The sequence below is a fragment of the Bufo bufo genome, chromosome 1 (genome assembly GCF_905171765.1).
Source record: "Bufo bufo chromosome 1, aBufBuf1.1, whole genome shotgun sequence".
Lineage (NCBI taxonomy): Eukaryota > Metazoa > Chordata > Amphibia > Anura > Bufonidae > Bufo > Bufo bufo.
Window position 1 is genome coordinate 328,528,724 of NC_053389.1, and position 20,500 is coordinate 328,549,223.

The 20,500-nt window shown below is 44.2% G+C and overlaps 1 protein-coding gene and 1 long non-coding RNA gene across 3 annotated transcripts; one reads left to right on the top strand and one right to left on the bottom strand.

Annotated features, from left to right (window-relative positions):
- The first annotated feature begins 82 nt into the window (after positions 1-82).
- On the top strand, positions 83-1,246 carry LOC121009210. Its single transcript, XR_005780722.1, has 2 exons — positions 83-990; positions 1,022-1,246. It is a non-coding gene; the product is annotated as an uncharacterized LOC121009210 (long non-coding RNA).
- On the bottom strand, positions 576-20,482 carry NUDCD2 (NudC domain containing 2). 2 transcript variants are annotated; one of them, XM_040442158.1, is made up of 5 exons: positions 20,222-20,482; positions 16,708-16,756; positions 2,930-3,081; positions 1,322-1,484; positions 576-1,249 (listed from the first exon to the last, which is right to left on the bottom strand). In XM_040442158.1, the coding sequence occupies exons 1-4, from the start codon at positions 20,336-20,338 to the stop codon at positions 1,401-1,403; spliced, it is 402 nt and encodes a 133-aa protein (XP_040298092.1). In that variant the 5' UTR covers positions 20,339-20,482; the 3' UTR covers positions 576-1,249; positions 1,322-1,400. The 2 variants fall into 2 exon arrangements, with proteins under 2 accessions (XP_040298092.1, XP_040298084.1); XM_040442150.1 differs by having other exon boundaries at positions 20,166-20,390.
- Between the last annotated feature and the right edge of the window lie 18 nt (positions 20,483-20,500).

The window sequence follows — 20,500 nt, forward strand, 5'->3', positions numbered from 1 at the left end:
GGGGCTCGGGTGAATGCTCTGCCCAATGTTCATACTAAGGATGCCATATTCTTCATAGTGGCTGTTCTGAGTATTGCAGCTTTGTTCTATTCTTGAATACTCAAATGAGACAAGGCTGCAAGAAAAAGAAGCGTAAATCTTTATATTACACATTAGATTCCTGATTTAAAAAAAAAAAAAAGATTAAAAAATACTTGTGCAATACTGACTGAAGTGTGAATAAGGCCTAACAATTGACCTAACAGCTGCCTGAATTTTACATACACAGACTGTAAAGTATAATTAAAGGGGTTGCCCAGGATTAAAAAAAACACTTATTCCAAAAACAGCGCCACATGGATTGTGCCCGATATTGCAGCTCAACTCCCTTGAGATGAATGAGACTGAGGTGTAATACCACACAACCTGTGGACAGGTGTGGAGCTGTTTTTGGAATAAAAAAATTCATGTTTTTCTATCCCTGGGCAACCCCTTTAATAATGAGTATTCCACTGCATTATAATAGTAAAAAAAAAATCCCATAGTAGGACAAAAAAATGAAGCAGCACAGTCAGGGAAGTGGGGGCAAAATACAACTTTTTGAACATCACATTGGAACTGATGCCAAGCTTTTTTTCTATCTAGTCAAATTTTGTGGCTTTGGTCTTCTAGGAGACAAAGGGGGTCATTTACTAACAGATATAAGACAGGTTATTTGTGCCGAAATCTGTGACTTTTCCCCGCTCACGCCAGGTCTAAAAAAAAAAGCGGGTGGGCCACCATTTTCTACGATTGTTTTAGGTGTATGAAATGGTGTAAATCTATGGCACCTAGAAAACTGGCGTACATTTAGACAGGTAGTGGATACACCGAAGTTATGTAGAGGCCGGTGCCCCTGCATAAATTCGGCGCATCCACCGCCAGTATTGGGGTCTAAAACGCCGGTCTTAATAAATGATCCCCATAGTTTTAGCCAAATGTTAATTGCAGAAATGGAGCAAATTTATACCTGTTCCTAGAGAGGTCAAAACATGTCAAAGAGGCATACAAAGCAAACTTTCACTAACTACCCTCTCCGCATATTTTACATGAATGAGTCTTAGTAAACGTGGTCTATCAGACTGCCCACTGTCACTTACAATGAAGTAGACACTGCGCCATCTGGTGGCCAACAGAATTTCATGGCGAAACCTAAATCATTTCCAGAAACAGACATCATATTTTAGCATGCATTTTCCATTATTCTGCAATGCTGTACACCTTATTAGCATGAACAAATGTGATTTATGAGAAACTAGCCTATGGTCATGGAAACACCTTTTATTGCTTTTCTTTTTCACAAACGATTAAAAAAGATAAAGTTTCATCCATTTATTTCTAACCGGAAACTGTAAAGTATAAAGAGTCCTTTGATAAGTGGTTTACTTCTGTAAATTGGAAAAGTCAGGCCCCCCTTTGCTGTAGTTTCCTGAAATTTCTGCTCCACTAAAATCAAATCCAGGGTTCTGAAAAAGAGAGACATTAGCAGTGAGATATTGATTGAAAATTATATATTATAAATATCTCAATCAGATAATCCTACATGGACCGATCATGCGCCCCCGGTCTTCATGTGCACTTGAAAACAGGAGCAAAAGAAAATACTTGTGGCAGACCCACTGGCAGCGCAGAAATGCCAATAGTAACAAAATTTGTCGCAAGTACTGCTAAACTTGCAAACAATAGGTTGGGGACTTTTTTAAGTAAAAAAGGAAGCACAGGGAGGTGATAAATCTCCCCCATACAGCTTGAGCCAAACCTTTAAAGAGGTTTTCTGGTACTTACATACTGATGGCCTACCCTTAGGATAGGCCACCAATATCAAATCTGGGGTGTTCAGAAACTCCGCACCCCAATGATCAGCTGCTTCGGACAGCCGCCAGGAGCTATAGAGTGGACTGAGTCAGAAGCTGCAGGTTCCATCCACTGGTGCCAGAAACTATGAAATAAGTGTACAGTTTCTGGTGCCAACCTGAAATAATTGATTGAATGTGGTACCAGGTGTCGGACCCTGAACAATCTGACATTCATGAGCAATCCTGAGAATACGTCATTAATACCTGTCAGAATAGGACATCAAAATCTGATTGTGGGAGGCCAAATGCCGGTGTAACGTTACATTACCCTACTTTGTGAGATTTCCCTACCTCGTAACTTCCGGTCGCACCGGAAATGACCTGAGGAGGCGTGCCAGAGTTGTGCCGATCTGCGCATGCCGCAAAACGACGGTTTAGGGAAATCTCACAGCGGAGTACAGCTGGACACCGGGACACTGCGCATGCGCCGGAGAGCCTCACCAGCCTTAGGGTAGGGAAAGATTACGGCCCAGTGCGCAAGCACGGCTAACTACAGAACATCTATCCGATCTCCGCGCCTGCGCAGTGTGGGGGTAGGGAGATCTTTTTTCTGTTAAATAAATATATATATATATTTATGCGCAGTGTCCCGGTGTCCAGCTGAACTCCGCTGTGAGATTTCCCTAAACCGTTGTTTTGCGCAGATCGGAACAACTCCGGCACGCCTCCTCACGTCAAGTTACGAGGTAGGGAAATCTCACGAAGTAGGGTAATGTAACGTTACACCGGTACTCCTGCCAATCAGCTGTTTGAACAGACCTCTGCGGCCTTGTCCTAGACCAGTGACGTCACATACATCAGTCACATGGCCTAGGCGCAGCTCAGTTGATTCAAGTGAACGGATCTGCAATACCGCGCGTACCCATTATACAACGTATGGCGATGGGCTGGGTATAATGAGAGAAAGCTGCAGTGCCCACCAGAAATCTGCGGCCTCTTCAAACAGCTGAACTCCACTGATCACATTAGATGACCCATCCTAAGGATAGGTCATCAATATTTTAATCCTGATGAAAGACTTAATTATTGTGCAAATAAATATTTTACATCATTACCTCTCTCTGGAATCTCTCCAGTGTCAGTTTCTTTTGCATCTCTTCTTGAACCCAAGGATCAGCAGAATACTCTCCTTCTAGTAAAGATGGCCAGCAATTGCCAGCATCCCGGTTGGACTTGGTTAATACTATTCGGATAAGTTTTTTGTCCTCTTCATCAAAAAACAAACAAACATATGTTTAAAATGACTTAATGTTTTTGCATTTATTTATTTAGCATGCACATACCAACAATCACCGTACAACTATCACACAGTGCCATTCACATACAGAGGTGGACAACCACTGCTCCTAGATCTCCAGGTAGAAGTTTTATGTAACTAGAATTGTGTGTGTATACATGAGTTTCTGTCTGTCTGTTCTTTATGCACGACCAAATGACTGGACCGATCTTCACCAAATTTGGCACACAGGTACATCAGGTGTCCGGGAAGGTTTTACACCGGGTCTCAGCTCTCTAGGACTTACCGTTTGAGATATTCCCCAAAAATTACCTGCATTAGCCAATACAAGTCTTTCTCTTCATATGCCAACTGACATACACACGGTCACATGTCCCTTATCAGCCAATAGAAGCTCGCAGGTCCTACTCCAGGTTTCCATAACAACTGATCACAGGTTTTAGCAGTTCGCAGGTCCTTAAATATTCAGTCATATGACGTGTATCAGCCAATATAACTTCACATTTAATTTACCAGGTTTTCACACAGGATAGGATTAGATACACAGCTCAGCAGACAGTATCACACATGATAGGATTAGATACACAGCTCAGCAGACAGTATCACACAGAATAGGATATTAGATACAAACCTCAGCAGACAGTATCACAAAGGATAGTATTAGATACACATCTCCACAGGCAGTATCACACAGGATAGGATTAGATACACAGCTCAGCGGGCAGTATCACACAGGATAGTATTAGATACACATCTCCACAGGCAGTATCACACAGGATAGGATTAGATACACAGCTCAGCAGACAGTATCACACAGGATAGGATTAGATATACAGCTCAACAGACAGTGGGGCGGGGTATTGTAGAGGTCACTGTTATGGGGGAAACAGTCAATATCTTTTAACAACACACAAACATTAAATGAAATAGATGAAATATACCCGTGCGATGCAGGGTCCTTCTGCTAGAGTATATATATATATATATATAAAAAAAGGAAAAACAATGGCGGCACCGGAAGAACAACACAGAAAGGGTGCTATGTCCAGGGATGTAGCAGCTTACCCCGTCAATAGTAGATGAAAAAAGGGACAGCACTCCAGGTAAAAGTAGATGGTGTTTATTCACCCATGTGGATGGCAACGTTTCAGCTCATACAAGAGCCTTTGTCAAGCAATGAACACAATACAAAAGGGGGTTTATATAGGCCAACCCCTATGACATCACAATGTGATCAATTATCAGCCAAATACAATAAAGTGCAAATAGTGCATATGTGATACATAAAAACATAAGTATATCAGTGTACAATATATCAATAAATCAGTGGTATATGTCAAATACATTATAAAATCAATGCGTAAACGCAATAAAGTGTATAAAGGTAAATTGACAAATCAATAAACATCAGGTGTATCCTGGAATATATAATAAGTGGGAAGGACAAAACGATGCTGCCAAAGGGAGGAGGAGCAATGACATACCCGATGTCGCTCGATGCCACACATGTCGATAGCCGCCACGTCCGGCGTTCAGGTGGATGCAATGCGCAGGCGCCAAGTCGCGTGAGGAATAAGATGTAACTTCCTCAAGTGACGTAACCGGCGCATGCGCATGAGTTTCAAAAGCTGTGTCGGCCATCTTGAAAGTGGTAAAAACCACATATGGGAAGAAACGCAAGCAATAAACCGCAACAAGAACGCGATATAGTGTGATCTCCTCACAAGTCACAGTGGGAGCATGCGCAGAATGACACTACTTAAATCAAACAGAAAAAAGGTAACTAGTGATGATCACTGTGTGTGCGCATAGCCTGACAATGAACAGAGTAGCGCAAAACGGAAACAGTGCCGTTCACCTAATTGTGTATCCATAAGGAACAGAGAGAAACAAGTGCATGAGAAAATGCAACATGCTTCCCCAAGTGAGCCATCTGAAGCAATACACCCAGCAGCAATCATGCTGCGGGCATGCCACAAAAAAGCCCACGGTTCCCCATGGACACACATGTCATGTAGGACACACAGTATACAACGCAATATACCAATTTTATAAGAGTCTGAAAAAAGTATAACCACAGCAAAAAACAACAAAAACTCTATATAAAAACATGTAGGCAAATACGGAGCATCTCGGGTACGTCTCGCTTCTCCAACCTGCAGCATCATTCTTGTCTGTGTATAGAAGAAGAAAAGAGGAATAGAAATAAGAAACTGGCTTAATGGTGTTCAAAATACACTAAATACCCTCAAGAAATAGACACATATCGCATATATAACAATTGTGGGGCAAACTACTCCACTAAACATATAACCCCGGGTTATAATCCGCATTGAGACCATTAGGTCTCAAGCTGTTGAGGGTATAAATCCAAGAGCTCTCTTTTTCTCAGGATCAACACCCTGTTACCCCCACGTCTGGGCATGGGAATGTGGTCAATAACCCAACATTTGAGATCTCTTTCGGAGTGTTGAAGCTCCGAAAAATGTTTGGCAACAGGGAGGTCCTTTCTTTTTTTGCGTATTGACAATCGATGATTGTTCAACCGCGTTCTGAGATCCGTCGACGTTTCACCAACATATAATAATTTACACGGACAGATCAAAACGTAAATTACATAGTTTGAATTGCATGTTAGGTGAAAACGGATAGGGTAAGAAACTCCAGTGGTAGGATGGACAAAGGTAGAACCCCTACCCATGTATTTGCAATCAATGCAACACAAGCAAGGGAAACTACCCTTGCCATGTGTAGTTAAAGAAGTTTGAACAGACTTGGACCTAGGCCCAATGTCCGCTCTGACAAGTTGATCACGTAGATTCCTAGATCGACAGAAAGAGAAGAGGGGAGGGGATCTAAATTCTACGATCTCACTGTGACACCCACCCAGAATACCCCAATGGCGCTTGATAATGCAATTGATGGCCTCACTTTGCTCTGTATATTTGGAGATGAAGGGTATCCGACTGACGGACCTATCGGACACCCTCCTCTCCAAAGTGCTGCTCCTGTCTACACCACGGACCTTTTGTATGTGAGACTCCAGGAGCTGGGTGGGATACCCCCGCTACTGTTGCAGCGTCTACTCTTTTTTTAGGGAACAATGTGGACACACAAAGGAAAAACGTGGTAGGACCAGGAGAGGAGGTCGCAGACACCGTAGAACCAACCGTGTCCAGAATCAACAAAACCAGAGCTCAGACCAGCAAATCTCTGGTGAACAAGAGGAAGTGACTGTTATCAACTTATCCAGTAGGATGCTCACCCCAGCACAAGTGAGTGTTCTTAATAGAGGACTTTCTTTCTGTCCCATTTCTTCCCCTAACTGGTTTGATCTGGACTCTGATTTATCTGCATTTTTTCGCAGAATCAAGTTAAAAGTATGGTTCAACACTAGGGCACGGATCGCGGCGCCTCAGGCTAGCGAGTTCTCCCTGAGACGCCTCGATCTGTCCATTAAGAGCCATTTTTCCCCCATTGTCAATGAGGCCTCTGTTGATGCATTTATTTCTGCTGTCACTGCTGACATTAACGTGTATAAATTGAGTTGTAAGGATCATGTTTTTAAACATCCTAATGTCTCTAAGGTGGAGATTGAAGCACTTGACCAACTCAGACAGGACCCTTCTTTGACAATTAAACCTGCGGATAAGGGTGGCGCTGTCGTCGTCATGGACACCAGTAAATATATCAGTGAGATTCTACGTCAGCTGGATGACAAGGATGTTTATTCGGTCCTTCAGGCTGACCCCAAATTTGGCATAGCGAGACTTATCAATGAATGTTTGGCTGAGGCCAGATTGGCTGGCACTATTGATGAGGACTTGTGCACTTTTCTTACTGTCGACCATCCGGTCACACCTGTTTTATATATTCTTCCTAAAGTGCACAAGTCGCTTGTTGATCCACCCGGACGCCCGATTGTGTCCGGTTCGGACTCCATCTTTAGTTGCATTGCCATCTTCCTTGATAAGGTCTTGCATGATTTTGCTACAGGGGCGGAGTCGTATATACAGGATACGACTGATTTCCTGTGTAGGCTGGATAATATTGATTTTACTGGTGTCCATGAGGTCCACCTGGCATCTTTCGATGTCACCTCATTATATACCTCGATTGATCATGATTTGGGTATTGGTGCCATTGAACGTATGTTGGGTTCTTCATCTTACTCCACGGCTGCTAGACAGTTTATCATTGATCTACTACAGATCATCTTAAGATACAACTATTTCCTTTTCCAGGACACGTTTTTTCAACAACAAAGGGGCGTGGCTATGGGATCTAACGTAGCACCTACGTATGCGAATATCTTTATGAGGTGCTTTGAGGAGGATGTCGTCCTTGTATCACACCACCGCAGCCATTTGCTGCGGTGGTGGAGATACATCGACGACATCTTCCTCATATGGACAGGTAGTGTTGCCCAACTTGATGATTTTCATCTATTTCTCAACAGTGTCAATAGGGACCTTCAATTCACCTTGGTACATTCTGAGACTGAATTGCAGTTCCTGGATACCACGGTCATTTTCAATCAGGGCAAGCTACATACACGGTTATACACCAAGCCCACAGATAAAAACACCCTTCTTTGTTTTAACAGTGGGCATCCCCGGAGTATGCTTAAAAGTTTGCCTTTTTCTCAATTTCTTAGAGTTAAACGCATTGTTTCTGAACCTGAACAGGTTGATCTGGCCTTGGACAACATGTCCAAGAAATTTCAGAATAGGGGGTATCCCACCCAGCTCCTGGAGTCTCACATACAAAAGGTCCGTGGTGTAGACAGGAGCAGCACTTTGGAGAGGAGGGTGTCCGATAGGTCCGTCAGTCGGATACCCTTCATCTCCAAATATACAGAGCAAAGTGAGGCCATCAATTGCATTATCAAGCGCCATTGGGGTATTCTGGGTGGGTGTCACAGTGAGATCGTAGAATTTAGATCCCCTCCCCTCTTCTCTTTCTGTCGATCTAGGAATCTACGTGATCAACTTGTCAGAGCGGACATTGGGCCTAGGTCCAAGTCTGTTCAAACTTCTTTAACTACACATGGCAAGGGTAGTTTCCCTTGCTTGTGTTGCATTGATTGCAAATACATGGGTAGGGGTTCTACCTTTGTCCATCCTACCACTGGAGTTTCTTACCCTATCCGTTTTCACCTAACATGCAATTCAAACTATGTAATTTACGTTTTGATCTGTCCGTGTAAATTATTATATGTTGGTGAAACGTCGACGGATCTCAGAACGCGGTTGAACAATCATCGATTGTCAATACGCAAAAAAAGAAAGGACCTCCCTGTTGCCAAACATTTTTCGGAGCTTCAACACTCCGAAAGAGATCTCAAATGTTGGGTTATTGACCACATTCCCATGCCCAGACGTGGGGGTAACAGGGTGTTGATCCTGAGAAAAAGAGAGCTCTTGGATTTATACCCTCAACAGCTTGAGACCTAATGGTCTCAATGCGGATTATAACCCGGGGTTATATGTTTAGTGGAGTAGTTTGCCCCACAATTGTTATATATGCGATATGTGTCTATTTCTTGAGGGTATTTAGTGTATTTTGAACACCATTAAGCCAGTTTCTTATTTCTATTCCTCTTTTCTTCTTCTATACACAGACAAGAATGATGCTGCAGGTTGGAGAAGCGAGACGTACCCGAGATGCTCCGTATTTGCCTACATGTTTTTATATAGAGTTTTTGTTGTTTTTTGCTGTGGTTATACTTTTTTCAGACTCTTATAAAATTGGTATATTGCGTTGTATACTGTGTGTCCTACATGACATGTGTGTCCATGGGGAACCGTGGGCTTTTTTGTGGCATGCCCGCAGCATGATTGCTGCTGGGTGTATTGCTTCAGATGGCTCACTTGGGGAAGCATGTTGCATTTTCTCATGCACTTGTTTCTCTCTGTTCCTTATGGATACACAATTAGGTGAACGGCACTGTTTCCGTTTTGCGCTACTCTGTTCATTGTCAGGCTATGCGCACACACAGTGATCATCACTAGTTACCTTTTTTCTGTTTGATTTAAGTAGTGTCATTCTGCGCATGCTCCCACTGTGACTTGTGAGGAGATCACACTATATCGCGTTCTTGTTGCGGTTTATTGCTTGCGTTTCTTCCCATATGTGGTTTTTACCACTTTCAAGATGGCCGACACAGCTTTTGAAACTCATGCGCATGCGCCGGTTACGTCACTTGAGGAAGTTACATCTTATTCCTCACGCGACTTGGCGCCTGCGCATTGCATCCACCTGAACGCCGGACGTGGCGGCTATCGACATGTGTGGCATCGAGCGACATCGGGTATGTCATTGCTCCTCCTCCCTTTGGCAGCATCGTTTTGTCCTTCCCACTTATTATATATTCCAGGATACACCTGATGTTTATTGATTTGTCAATTTACCTTTATACACTTTATTGCGTTTACGCATTGATTTTATAATGTATTTGACATATACCACTGATTTATTGATATATTGTACACTGATATACTTATGTTTTTATGTATCACATATGCACTATTTGCACTTTATTGTATTTGGCTGATAATTGATCACATTGTGATGTCATAGGGGTTGGCCTATATAAACCCCCTTTTGTATTGTGTTCATTGCTTGACAAAGGCTCTTGTATGAGCTGAAACGTTGCCATCCACATGGGTGAATAAACACCATCTACTTTTACCTGGAGTGCTGTCCGTTTTTCATCTACTATATATATATATATATATATATATAAAAATGAGTTTCTGTCTGGACCTCTGTCTGTTCGTTATGCACGACCAAACGACTGGACCGATCTTCACCAATTTTGGCACACAGGTACATCAGGTGTCCGAGAAGGTTTTAGACTTGGTTTAAGCTCTCTAGGACGTACCGTTCCTGAGATATTCCCCCCAAATTACCTGCATTAGCCAATCTGCTGTGACATGTGTGAATAAAGACACATTTTCTTCACTATTTACAGAGGTGTGCCGTGGATTTTCATTAGTGTGTATATATATATATATATATATATATATATATATATATATATATATATATATACACATATACACACACATACACACTAGCAGGAGGACCCTTTGCACGGGTATATTTCATCTAATGTTTCTGTGTGTCGTTAATAGGGTTGTTTCTAGTATCGAACTTTCGATACCCAATCGATACTTTTAGCCCGGTATCGATACGACACAGCCCAGTATCAGAGAATATAGATCGCTCTGGTCTCAGTGTGCACCATGTTCCCTCATCAGCACAGGGAAGAAGGAAGCAGTCTGTCCCTTCCCCCTGTGCTGCTGCTGCCTCCAATGAGAGCGCAGAGGAGGGGAGAGGCTTTGGCCACTGCGCCACCAATGATAACTAACGTTTAATACATTACAAATACATGCAGCTGCAGAAACACATTGACGGCACCCTGCCTCTGACAGGGCGCTGCGATACGCGGCAATTAACCCCTCAGGTGCCGCATTGTGTTTCTGCCGCCGGCTATATTTGAATATTAAACGTTAATTATCATTGGTGGTGCAGTGCGCCATCCCCCCCAACCCTCTCCCAAGTATTAAAAACATTGGTGGCGCAGTGCGCCCTCCACAGTATTAAAAACATTGGTGGCACAGTGTGCCCTCTGCAATATTAAAATCATTGGTGGCAGTGGCCAGAGTCCCTTCACCTCCTCTCATTGGTGGCAGTAGCAGCTTCTGATCAGAGCCCCAGCAGTGTAATCCTGGCGCTCCGATCGGTTACCATGGCAGTTAGGACACTACTGAAGGCCTGGCTGCCATGGTAATCTCCCTGCTGCTGTGTGTACTGCTGTGAAGTCCTATTCACCCTAATAGAGCTCTATTAGGGTGAATAGACAAGGGATTAAAAGATCCAAGGTTCTAGCCCTTAAAGAGGACCTTTCACTACTCTAGAAACTAAAAACTAACTATATCAGTGGGCAGAGCGGCGCCCAGGGGTCCCCCTGCACTTACTAGTATGTCTGGGCGCCGCTCCGTTCGCCCGGTATAGCCTGGCTATGAGCTCTGCGCTGCAATTGGCCAGCGCTGCAGCAAGGGACACGCCTCATACAATAAATCACTCCAGTACAGCAGAGGGAGCGCAGACACCGGAGTCTATACCGGGCGAACGGAGCGGCGCCCAGACATACTAGTAAGTGCAGGGGGACCCCTGGGCGCCGCTCTGCCCACTGATATAGTTAGTTTTTAGTTTCTAGAGTAGTGAAAGGTCCTCTTTAAGGTAGCAAATAGTTATTAAATAAATTGTAAAAATAATATAAAAAAAGTTTAAAAAAACACACCAAAATATTAAGTATAAATCACCCCTTTTCCCAATTTTACATATAAAATATATAAACAAATAAATAAAATATTACATATTACATCGCCACGTCCAAAAAGTCCAAACTATTAAAATATAAAAAAATAGAAAAGAAAAACTGCGCGATTCAGCATTTTTTTTTAGTCACCTTGTCCCCCAATAAAATAGGATAGGACTGTTCCATTATGGGCTGGACGTTCTATAAAATGCGGAATGCATGCGATTTTTTTAGTTTTTTTCCGCGTGGTATCGAATGGTATCGAGTATTGCAATACTTTTTTATGGTAACGAAACATGGTATAAAAATTTTGGTACCGAAACAACCCTAGTCATTAAAAGATATCGACAGTATCCCCATAACAGTGACCTCTACAATACCCTGCCCCACTATCTGCTGAGCTGTGTATCTAATCCTATCCTGTGTGATACTGCCTGCTGAGCTGTGAATCTAATCCTATCCTGTGTGATACTGTCTGCTGAGCTGTGTATCTAAATCTATCCTGTGTTATACTGTCTGCTGAGATGTGTATCTAAACCTATCCTGTGTGATACTGTCTTCTGAGATTTGTATCTAATATCTTATCCTGTGTGATACTGCCAGCTGAGCTGTGTATCTAATCCTATCATATGTGATACTGTCTGCTGAGCTGTGTATCTAATCCTATCCTGTGTGAAAACCTGGTAAATTAAATGTGAAGTTATATTGGCTGATACAGGTCATATGACTGAATATTTAAGGACGTGCGAACTGCTAAAACCTGTGATCAGTTGTTATGGAAACCTGGAGTAGGACCTGCGAGCTTCTATTGGCTGATTAGGGACATGTGACCGTGTGTATGGCAGTTGGCATATGAAGAGAAAGACTTGCAGGCTTGTATTGGCTAATGCAGGTCATTTTTGGGGAATATCTCAGAAACGGTAAGTCCTAGAGAGCTGAGAAAGGTCTATAACCTTCCCGGACACCTGATGTACCTGTGTGCCAAATTTGGTGAAGATCGGTTCAGTCGTTTGGTCGTGCATAAAGAACAGACAGAGGTCCAGACAGAAACTTATATATATATATATATATATATATATATATATATAAATAAATAAAGAGTCTAGCAGAAGGACAGGCTTCGTACGGGTATATTTCATCTATTTCATTTTATGTTTCCAAGTGTCGTAAAAAGATATCAAGTTTCCCCCATAACAGTGACCTCCACAGTCCCCGACCCTTTAACAGTGACTGCATCTTTAACAGTGACCTGCACAGTGCCTGCCCCTTTAACAGTGACCACCCCTTTAACAGTGACTTCCACAGTGGCCGCCCCTTTAACATGGACCTCCACAGTGGCCGACCATTTAACATTGACCTCCACAGTGCCCGTTCCTTTAACAGTGACCTCCACAGTGCCCGTTCCTTTAACAGTGATCTCCACAGTGCCCACCGCTTTAACATTGACTGCCCATTTAACATTGACCACCCCTTTAACAGTCACCTTCATAGTGGCCGCCCCTTTATCCAGGCCATTCTGAGAATATTTTTTCGTCACATATTGTACTTTATGACACTGGTAAAATGGAGTCAAAAAAATTTATTTTTATTTATAAAAAAAATACAAAATTTGACAAAAACTTGGTAAAAATAGCAAATTTCCAAGTTTCAATTTCTCTACTTCTATAATACATAGTAATACCTACAAAAATAGTTATTACTTTACATTCCCCATATGTCTACTTCATGTTTGGATCATTTTGGGAATGACATTTAATTTTTTGGGGACGTTACAAGGCTTAGAAGTTTAGAAGCAAATCTTGAAATTTTTCCGAAATTTTCAAAAACCCACTTTTTAAGGACCAGTTCAGGTCTGTAGTCACTTTGTGAGGCTTACATCATAGAAACTAAAAACTACACCCCTTAAGGTATTCAAAACTGATTTTACAAACGTTGTTAACCCTTTAGGTGTTCCACAAGAGTTAATGGCAAAATGAGATGAAATTTGAGAATTAAAATTTTTTGGCAAATTTTCCATTTTAATCAATTTTTTCCAGTAACAAAGCAATGGTTAACAGCCAAACAAAACGCTATATTTATTGCCCTGATTCTATAGTTTGCAGAAACACCCCATATGTGGCCGTAAACTACTGTACGGGCACACAGTAGGGCGTAGAGGGAAAGGTGCGTTGTGTGGTTTTTGGAAGGCAGATTTTGCTGGACTGTTTTATTTACACCATGTCCCATTTGAAGCCCCCCTGATGCACCCCTAGAGTAGAAACTCCATAAAAGTGACCCCATTTTGGAAACTACGGGGATAAGGTGGCAGTTTTGTTGGGACTATTTTTAGGGTACATATGATTTTTGGTTGCTCTGTATTACATTTTTGTAAGGCAAGGTTACCAAAAATAGAAATTCTGAAATTCATCTCCATTTGCCATAAACTGTTGAGGAACACCTAAAGGGTTAATAAAGTTTGTAAAATAAGTTTTGAATACCTTGAGGGGTGTAGTTTCTTAGATGGTGTCATTTTTATGGAGTTTCTAATCTAGGGGTGCATCAGGGGATCTTCAAATGGGACATGGTGCCAAAAAAAAGGCCATCAAAATCTGCCTTCCAGAAACCATACGGCATTCCTTTCCTTCTGCGCCCTGACGTTTGGTCATACAGCAGTTTACAACCACATATGGGGGTGTTTATGTAAACTGCAGAATCAGGATAATGAATATAAAGTTTTGTTCGGCTGTTAACCCTTGCTTTGTTACTGGAAAAAACGGTTTAAAATTTGCCAAATAATAGCTGTTTTGGCACCGTTTTTATTTTATTTTTTTGACTGTGTTCATCTGAGGGGTTAGGTCATGGGGTATTTTTATAGAGCAGATTCTTACGGACGCGGCGATACCTAATATGTCTACTTTTTTATTTATTTATTTAGGTTTTACACTAGATTATCTTTTTATAAACAAAAAAAAAAAAACATTTTAGTATCTCCATAGTCTAAGGCCTCATGCACACGACCGTTCCATTTTTTGCGGTCCGCAATCCGCGGATCTGCAAAAAACTTAAGCCGCCCGTGTTGCCTTCCGCATGCGCGTATCGTCTTTCCTCTCTGCCACAGAGCCGCGTTGTCCTTCCCCCGCCTGCAGCCCTCAATGTGCCGGTTTATTTTATAGATGGCCCCACTGAGCGAACGATCCCCCACCCTCCCCTCTCTCATTTTCAGGATGGCTAAGCGGTTTTAGCAGAGTCTCAGCACATAGCTGACACTCTGCTTGAAACAGAGGACATTTGTGCTGGCACAGATGTCAGCCGTTTAACCCCTTCCAAGCCACGGTCCATAGGGACTGCTGTATGGAAGGGGTTAACAGGGAGGGAGCTCCCTCCCTCCCCCATCAGCCGCTGGTCTGTTGTGGCAGTGGCTGATAGTTACCATGGCAACCGGACGCCTTCACAGGTTTCCGGCTTACCATGGTAAAGCTGAGTCGGATCAGGCTTTTGCTAAAGGCAGAAGTCTGATCAGACTAAGTGTAATGTCCCAATACACTACAGTACACTATATAGTAGGGATGTCCCGATACAATTCTTTTAAGACCGAGTACCGATACTTTTATTTAAGTACTCACCGATACCAATTACAGATACCAATTATGGTGTGGTAATGTTTTTACAGCAAATTCCAATTTAATATAGTCATAGGGGAGATTTATCAAACCTTGTACAAAGAAACAGCAGCGCAGTTGCTGATAGCAATGAAAAAAATTAAATCTGGAATTTGGTTGCTATGGACAACTGCTTTAATTTTCCTTTGTACAAGGGTTAATAAATTAATAAATGGGCATATAACAGTGTTTCCCAACCAATGTGCCTCCAGCTGTTGCAAAACTACAACTCCCAAGGCTGTGCGGGCATGCTGGGAGTTGTAGTTTTGCAACAGCTGGAGGCACACTGGTTGGGAAACACTGGCATATAAGGAGGGGAATGGGCATATAAAGGGAAAGAATGGGCATATAATAGTGTTTCCCAACCAGCGTGCCTCTAGATGATGCAAAACTACAACTCTCAGCATGCCCGGACAGCCTTTGGCTGTGCGGGCATGCTGGGAGGTATAGTTTTGCAAAAGTTGGAGGCATGCTGGTTGGGGATCAATATTATATGCCCATTTCCCCCCCCACCTTATTTTATTATTCACTGTTTGTTTGTTTTAACATGAAATGGAGAGAAATTAACTGAATTTCTCCTCCATTTCATGCACCATACCCACCTGGCCTGCTGCAATCCTTCCCATGCAGATGCACCAGAGTACTGGGAGAAAGTGGCTTTAACTTCCTCCCAGTGCTAGGCAACCGCATGGGACTTGAAACACCGCCGCCCAGAAGTCCTGCCCCCACGCCGATCAGCTGGGACACGCTGCCGTCCCCATGCTGATCGGCTGGGAGCAGCGCCACTGCCGCCCGAAAGTGAAGATTGGACACGCCACCGTCCGGAAGAGAAGATGGGACACGCTGCACGGCCATGAGGTATCGGCCGTGGTATCTGCGACATTTGCACGAGTACAAGTACTCGTGCAAATGTCCGGTATCGACCCTGATACCGATACATCCCTACTATATAGTGTACTGTAGTGTATTATATAGGCATCAGACCCACAGGATCTTTAAGAACCAAGTGGGTCTGAGTAAAAAAATAAATATTAAAAAAAGTGAAAAAAAAATGTGAAAATAAAAAAAATGCATTTCTTCTTATAGCAGCACATTTATCACTGATTAAAAATTCGAAAAATAAAATACACTACACACTACCCACATGAATGAGCACACAAGGACTGAGTTCTCAGTGTGATATCATACAGAGGCGTGGCCGGCCCTCAATCAAACTGCCTAAGCCTGCCCAGCCTTAGGCTCCATTCACACATCCGCAATTCCATTCCACATTTTGCAGAATGGAATTGCGGACCCATACACTTCGTGCGGCCCCGATCCGGAATTGCGGACCTGCACTTCCGGGTCCGCAATTCCGATCCTGAAAAAAATAGAACATGTCCTATTCTTGTCCGCAATAGCGGACAAGAATAGGCATATTTAATTAGTGCCGGCAAAATGCGGAACGCACATTGCCGCTGTCCGTGTTTTGCGGATCCGCAAAACACTCACAGATGTGTGAATGGACCCTTAAAAGCAGGAAACCAGGAAGTGAACAGCATAGCTGGCTGCAGGTGAGGATGAAATAGCAAGATGGGAATACCCCTTTAATACTTCTTTACATACAATTATGAAGGAAGGTGGTCTCACCTAATGTCCAAGTGCTTTCATCGCTTATCGTGGAATCATACAGCCGTCCCTGAAAAATACATGACAATCAATAATTTAAAGAGGTTTTCTGTGACATACACACAGATATGGATGACCCATCTTCAGGATAACGGAGGATTAGCAGAAAACTCCCTGTATATTGGCCATGCCGCAGTACGCTGGCGCCGGACACTACACCGTTGATAGAGCCTTCTGCTTCCAGCTCCATCCAGCGTATAGGTTCTAGTGCAGGTGTCTTCCACAAACAGGTGAACGATGGGGGGTGCCGGGTGTAGAACCCCCACCAATCTGATACTGACATCCTATCTTGAGGATAGGACATCAATATCTTAGTCCTAAAACCTCTTTAAAGGGGTTCTGCAGTTTTTTTAAACTGATGATCTATCCTCTGGGTAGATCATCAGCATCTGATCGGTGGGGGTCCGACACCCGGCACCCCTGACGAACAGCTGTTTGAGAATGTAGCGGCGCTGACAGTAGTGCCGCGGCATTCTCGCGGTTTACCGCAGGCCCAGTGATGTCAGGACTAGTATCACTGGCCTTGGCGCGGCTAAGCTCCATTCAAGTGAACAGAGCTCAGCCCAGGCCATTAATACTAGTCGTGACGTCACTGGGCATGCGGTAAACAGTGAGAAGGCCGCGGCGCTGCTGCCTTCTCAAACGGCTGATCGGCGGGGGTCCCGGGTGATTTTTATTTTACTACTTAAAAAAAAAATATATAATACATTTTCTTTGCCATAGCCCTGACAGAGCTGTGGGACAAGCTGCAGTCTTTATCCACTGGCAGCACTGACTGGATAATGTCAGACTGTGACGCCTTTCCTGACCTTCATTGCAAACTGCTGGCAACTCATTTATAACTTCTGGTAGGAATAATACAGCAATGGCAGTCATAAGAATAGATGCCCCACGATTGCCATTACAAGGGGGGTGGGTGCAAGTAGTTGATAAAACAGACATGTCAGGGATGTCCAGCTTTTTAGACAGTTTTAACTTTCAGCACATTCACTTGCTCCCTGCTGTGCTGGACGGACAGGGTAACGTGCACCGCTGCAGCCAACAAATGGCCTCAGTGTTGTCATGTCCCAGGAGGAGCCGGAGCAGAGATTGGGAGTCAATCACAGCAGATATCCTCACACAGTTTCTCCCTAGGGCCAGTGCAGCGCAAAGAAGACACACCCTGGTTCTGGGGCCCCTGATGTTAAAGGGGTTATCTTGGAAAAGATAATGATGCACACGACAGTGAAAAAGTCTGTTAAAAACTGACCTTTTTAACGGACATTTATTTAATTGATGCCTTTCTGAGAAACGGACGCTAAAAATGGACCCATTCAATTGTATGGGGGCAGTCTGTCAGTGAAAAACGGACAACATAGAACATGTTCTATTTTTTGACATATGTTTTTCACTACCATTGGTCTTAAAACAGACGTGTACATGACATGTCCGTTTTTCACTGTCGTGTGCATGTAGCTTTATCCGAAGGATAGGTCATCATTATCACATCAGTAGGGGTCCAAGTCCTGGTGTCCCCACAGCTCGGCAGGAGCTATGGTGAGTGATACAAGCTCCTGGCAGCTATCCAAGGAAAGCGCCATGCATCGTATAGTGGCAGTGCTTGGTATTGCAGCTCAGCCCCATTGACCAGAATGGGGCTGAGCTGCAACTAGGCCACGTGACCAATGTACGGTGATGTCACCGTCCAAGGCCTCTTCTAAGAGGTGAGTGGCGGGCGATTCTGTCGTTCATGCAGGCACCTCAATTAACATCTAGGCAGCAGATCATGATGTCTAAACAGTGATCTGCTGCCCAGACACAATGATTCTGCATGGGGAAGATCAATCACAATAGCGATCACTCGTCCCCGTACTGTGGAGGAGATCACTGAGTGAGCAGCCTACTGTCGGGAAGGAACGCTTCCTTCCTGATGACACAAGGATGGTAAAAAACGGACACATGGACCAAACATGGATGCTTCACGGATATCACACGGACTGCTTTTTTCAGACATGCAACGGATATGGAAATGTGACTGAGACCTTAGGCCTCTTGCCCACAAACGTAAGGGCTCCGTTCCCGTGCTGCGGACCGCAATTTGCAGTCCGCAATGCACAGGCACCGACCGTGGGGCAGCCGCATGCGGATCGCGGACCCATTCGCTTGAATGGGGTCCACGATCCGTCCGTTCCGCAAATAGACAGAACAAGTTCTATTTTTTTGCACAACGGAAGCACAGAACGGAACCGTATGTTCGGATTTGCGGACCCATTCAAGTGACCCGTGTATTGTGGCCTACGGTCTCTTTCACACTTGCGTTGTCCGGATCCATCGTGCACTCCATTTGCCGGAGGTGCCTGCCGGATCCGTAACACCGCAAGTGAACTGAAAGCATTTGAAGACGGATCCGTCTTCAAAATGAGTTCAGTGTTACTATGGCAGCCAGGACGCTATTAAAGTCCTGGTTGCCATAGTAGGAGCGGGGGAGCAGTATACTTACCGTCCGTGCAGCTCCCGGGGCGCTCCAGAATGACGTCAGAGCGCCCCATGCGATCACGTCATCCATTCGCGTGGGGCGCCCTGACGTCACTCTGAAGCGCCCCGGGAGCCGCACGGACGGTAAGTATACTGCTCCCCACTACACTTTACCATGGCAAACAGGACTTTAGCGTCCCGGCAGCCATGGTAACCATTCAGAAAAAGCTAAACGTCGGATCCGGTAATGCGCCGAAACGACGTTTAGCTTAAGGCCGGATCCGGATCAATGCCTTTCAATGGGCATTAATTCCGGATCCGGCCTTGCGGCAAGTGTTCAGGATTTTTGGCCGGAGCAAAAAGCGCAGCATTCTGCGGTATTTTCTCCGGCCAAAAAACGTTCCGGTCCGGAACTGAAGACATCCTGAACGGATTTCTCTCCATTCAGAATGCATGGGGATAATCCTGATCAGGATTCTTCCGGCATAGAGCCCCGACGACGGAACTCTATGCCGGAAGAGAACAACGCAAGTGTGAAAGAGCCCTTAGTCAGGAAGCAGGACCAGCTCACTCCTGGCCCTCGGAACAGGGCGATTAACCCTGTCCTTACCAGGCCATGCATAGCTGGATGTACATACATTGAATAATATTACAAACCCCCCCAATACTGGGTTACTGAACAAGCAGAATGTGACCCTGCCGCAATGTGCTGCTTGGGGACACGTCGCTGCTGAAGCCATGCTTGGCTACAGCAGCACACGTGACTCCATCTGTTTACAGGATAGGGACCAGAGCACAGATGATTGTGGGCCGGGGAGCAGGTACATGTTGCGGTGACGTCTGATTGGTGGTCATAGGTAAAGTGGTGGTTCCATAGCTCGGACAGTCCTACACGTTACACCACTAAACCGCTGGCTGCTCACAGCTGCGCATGCGCCATTCACCCATCTCATCCAATGGAGCACCTGTAGGATGTGTGTGTCCCGCACATTCAGTGCTATGTCCCTGATGCCCAGTTTACAGCGGATATCTCGGCTCTGTGTACCAGGGGGCACCTGGACTTCAATGAACACCTCCTCCATGGTCTGGTACCAGCAACCCCAGGGAGTCTTGCATGGCACCACCCCGCTCCTCTCATCGAAATGCACAGACATCACATGCAGAGCAGCGCCCTGACAGGAGAAAATACTTAGACAGTCACACGATGACGCAACGCGCATGCGCAGTCATACAACTTGAAACCGCGCAACAACAGGAAGAAAAAAAAATGGCTTTTAACGATGTCTATCAAGATTTCAAC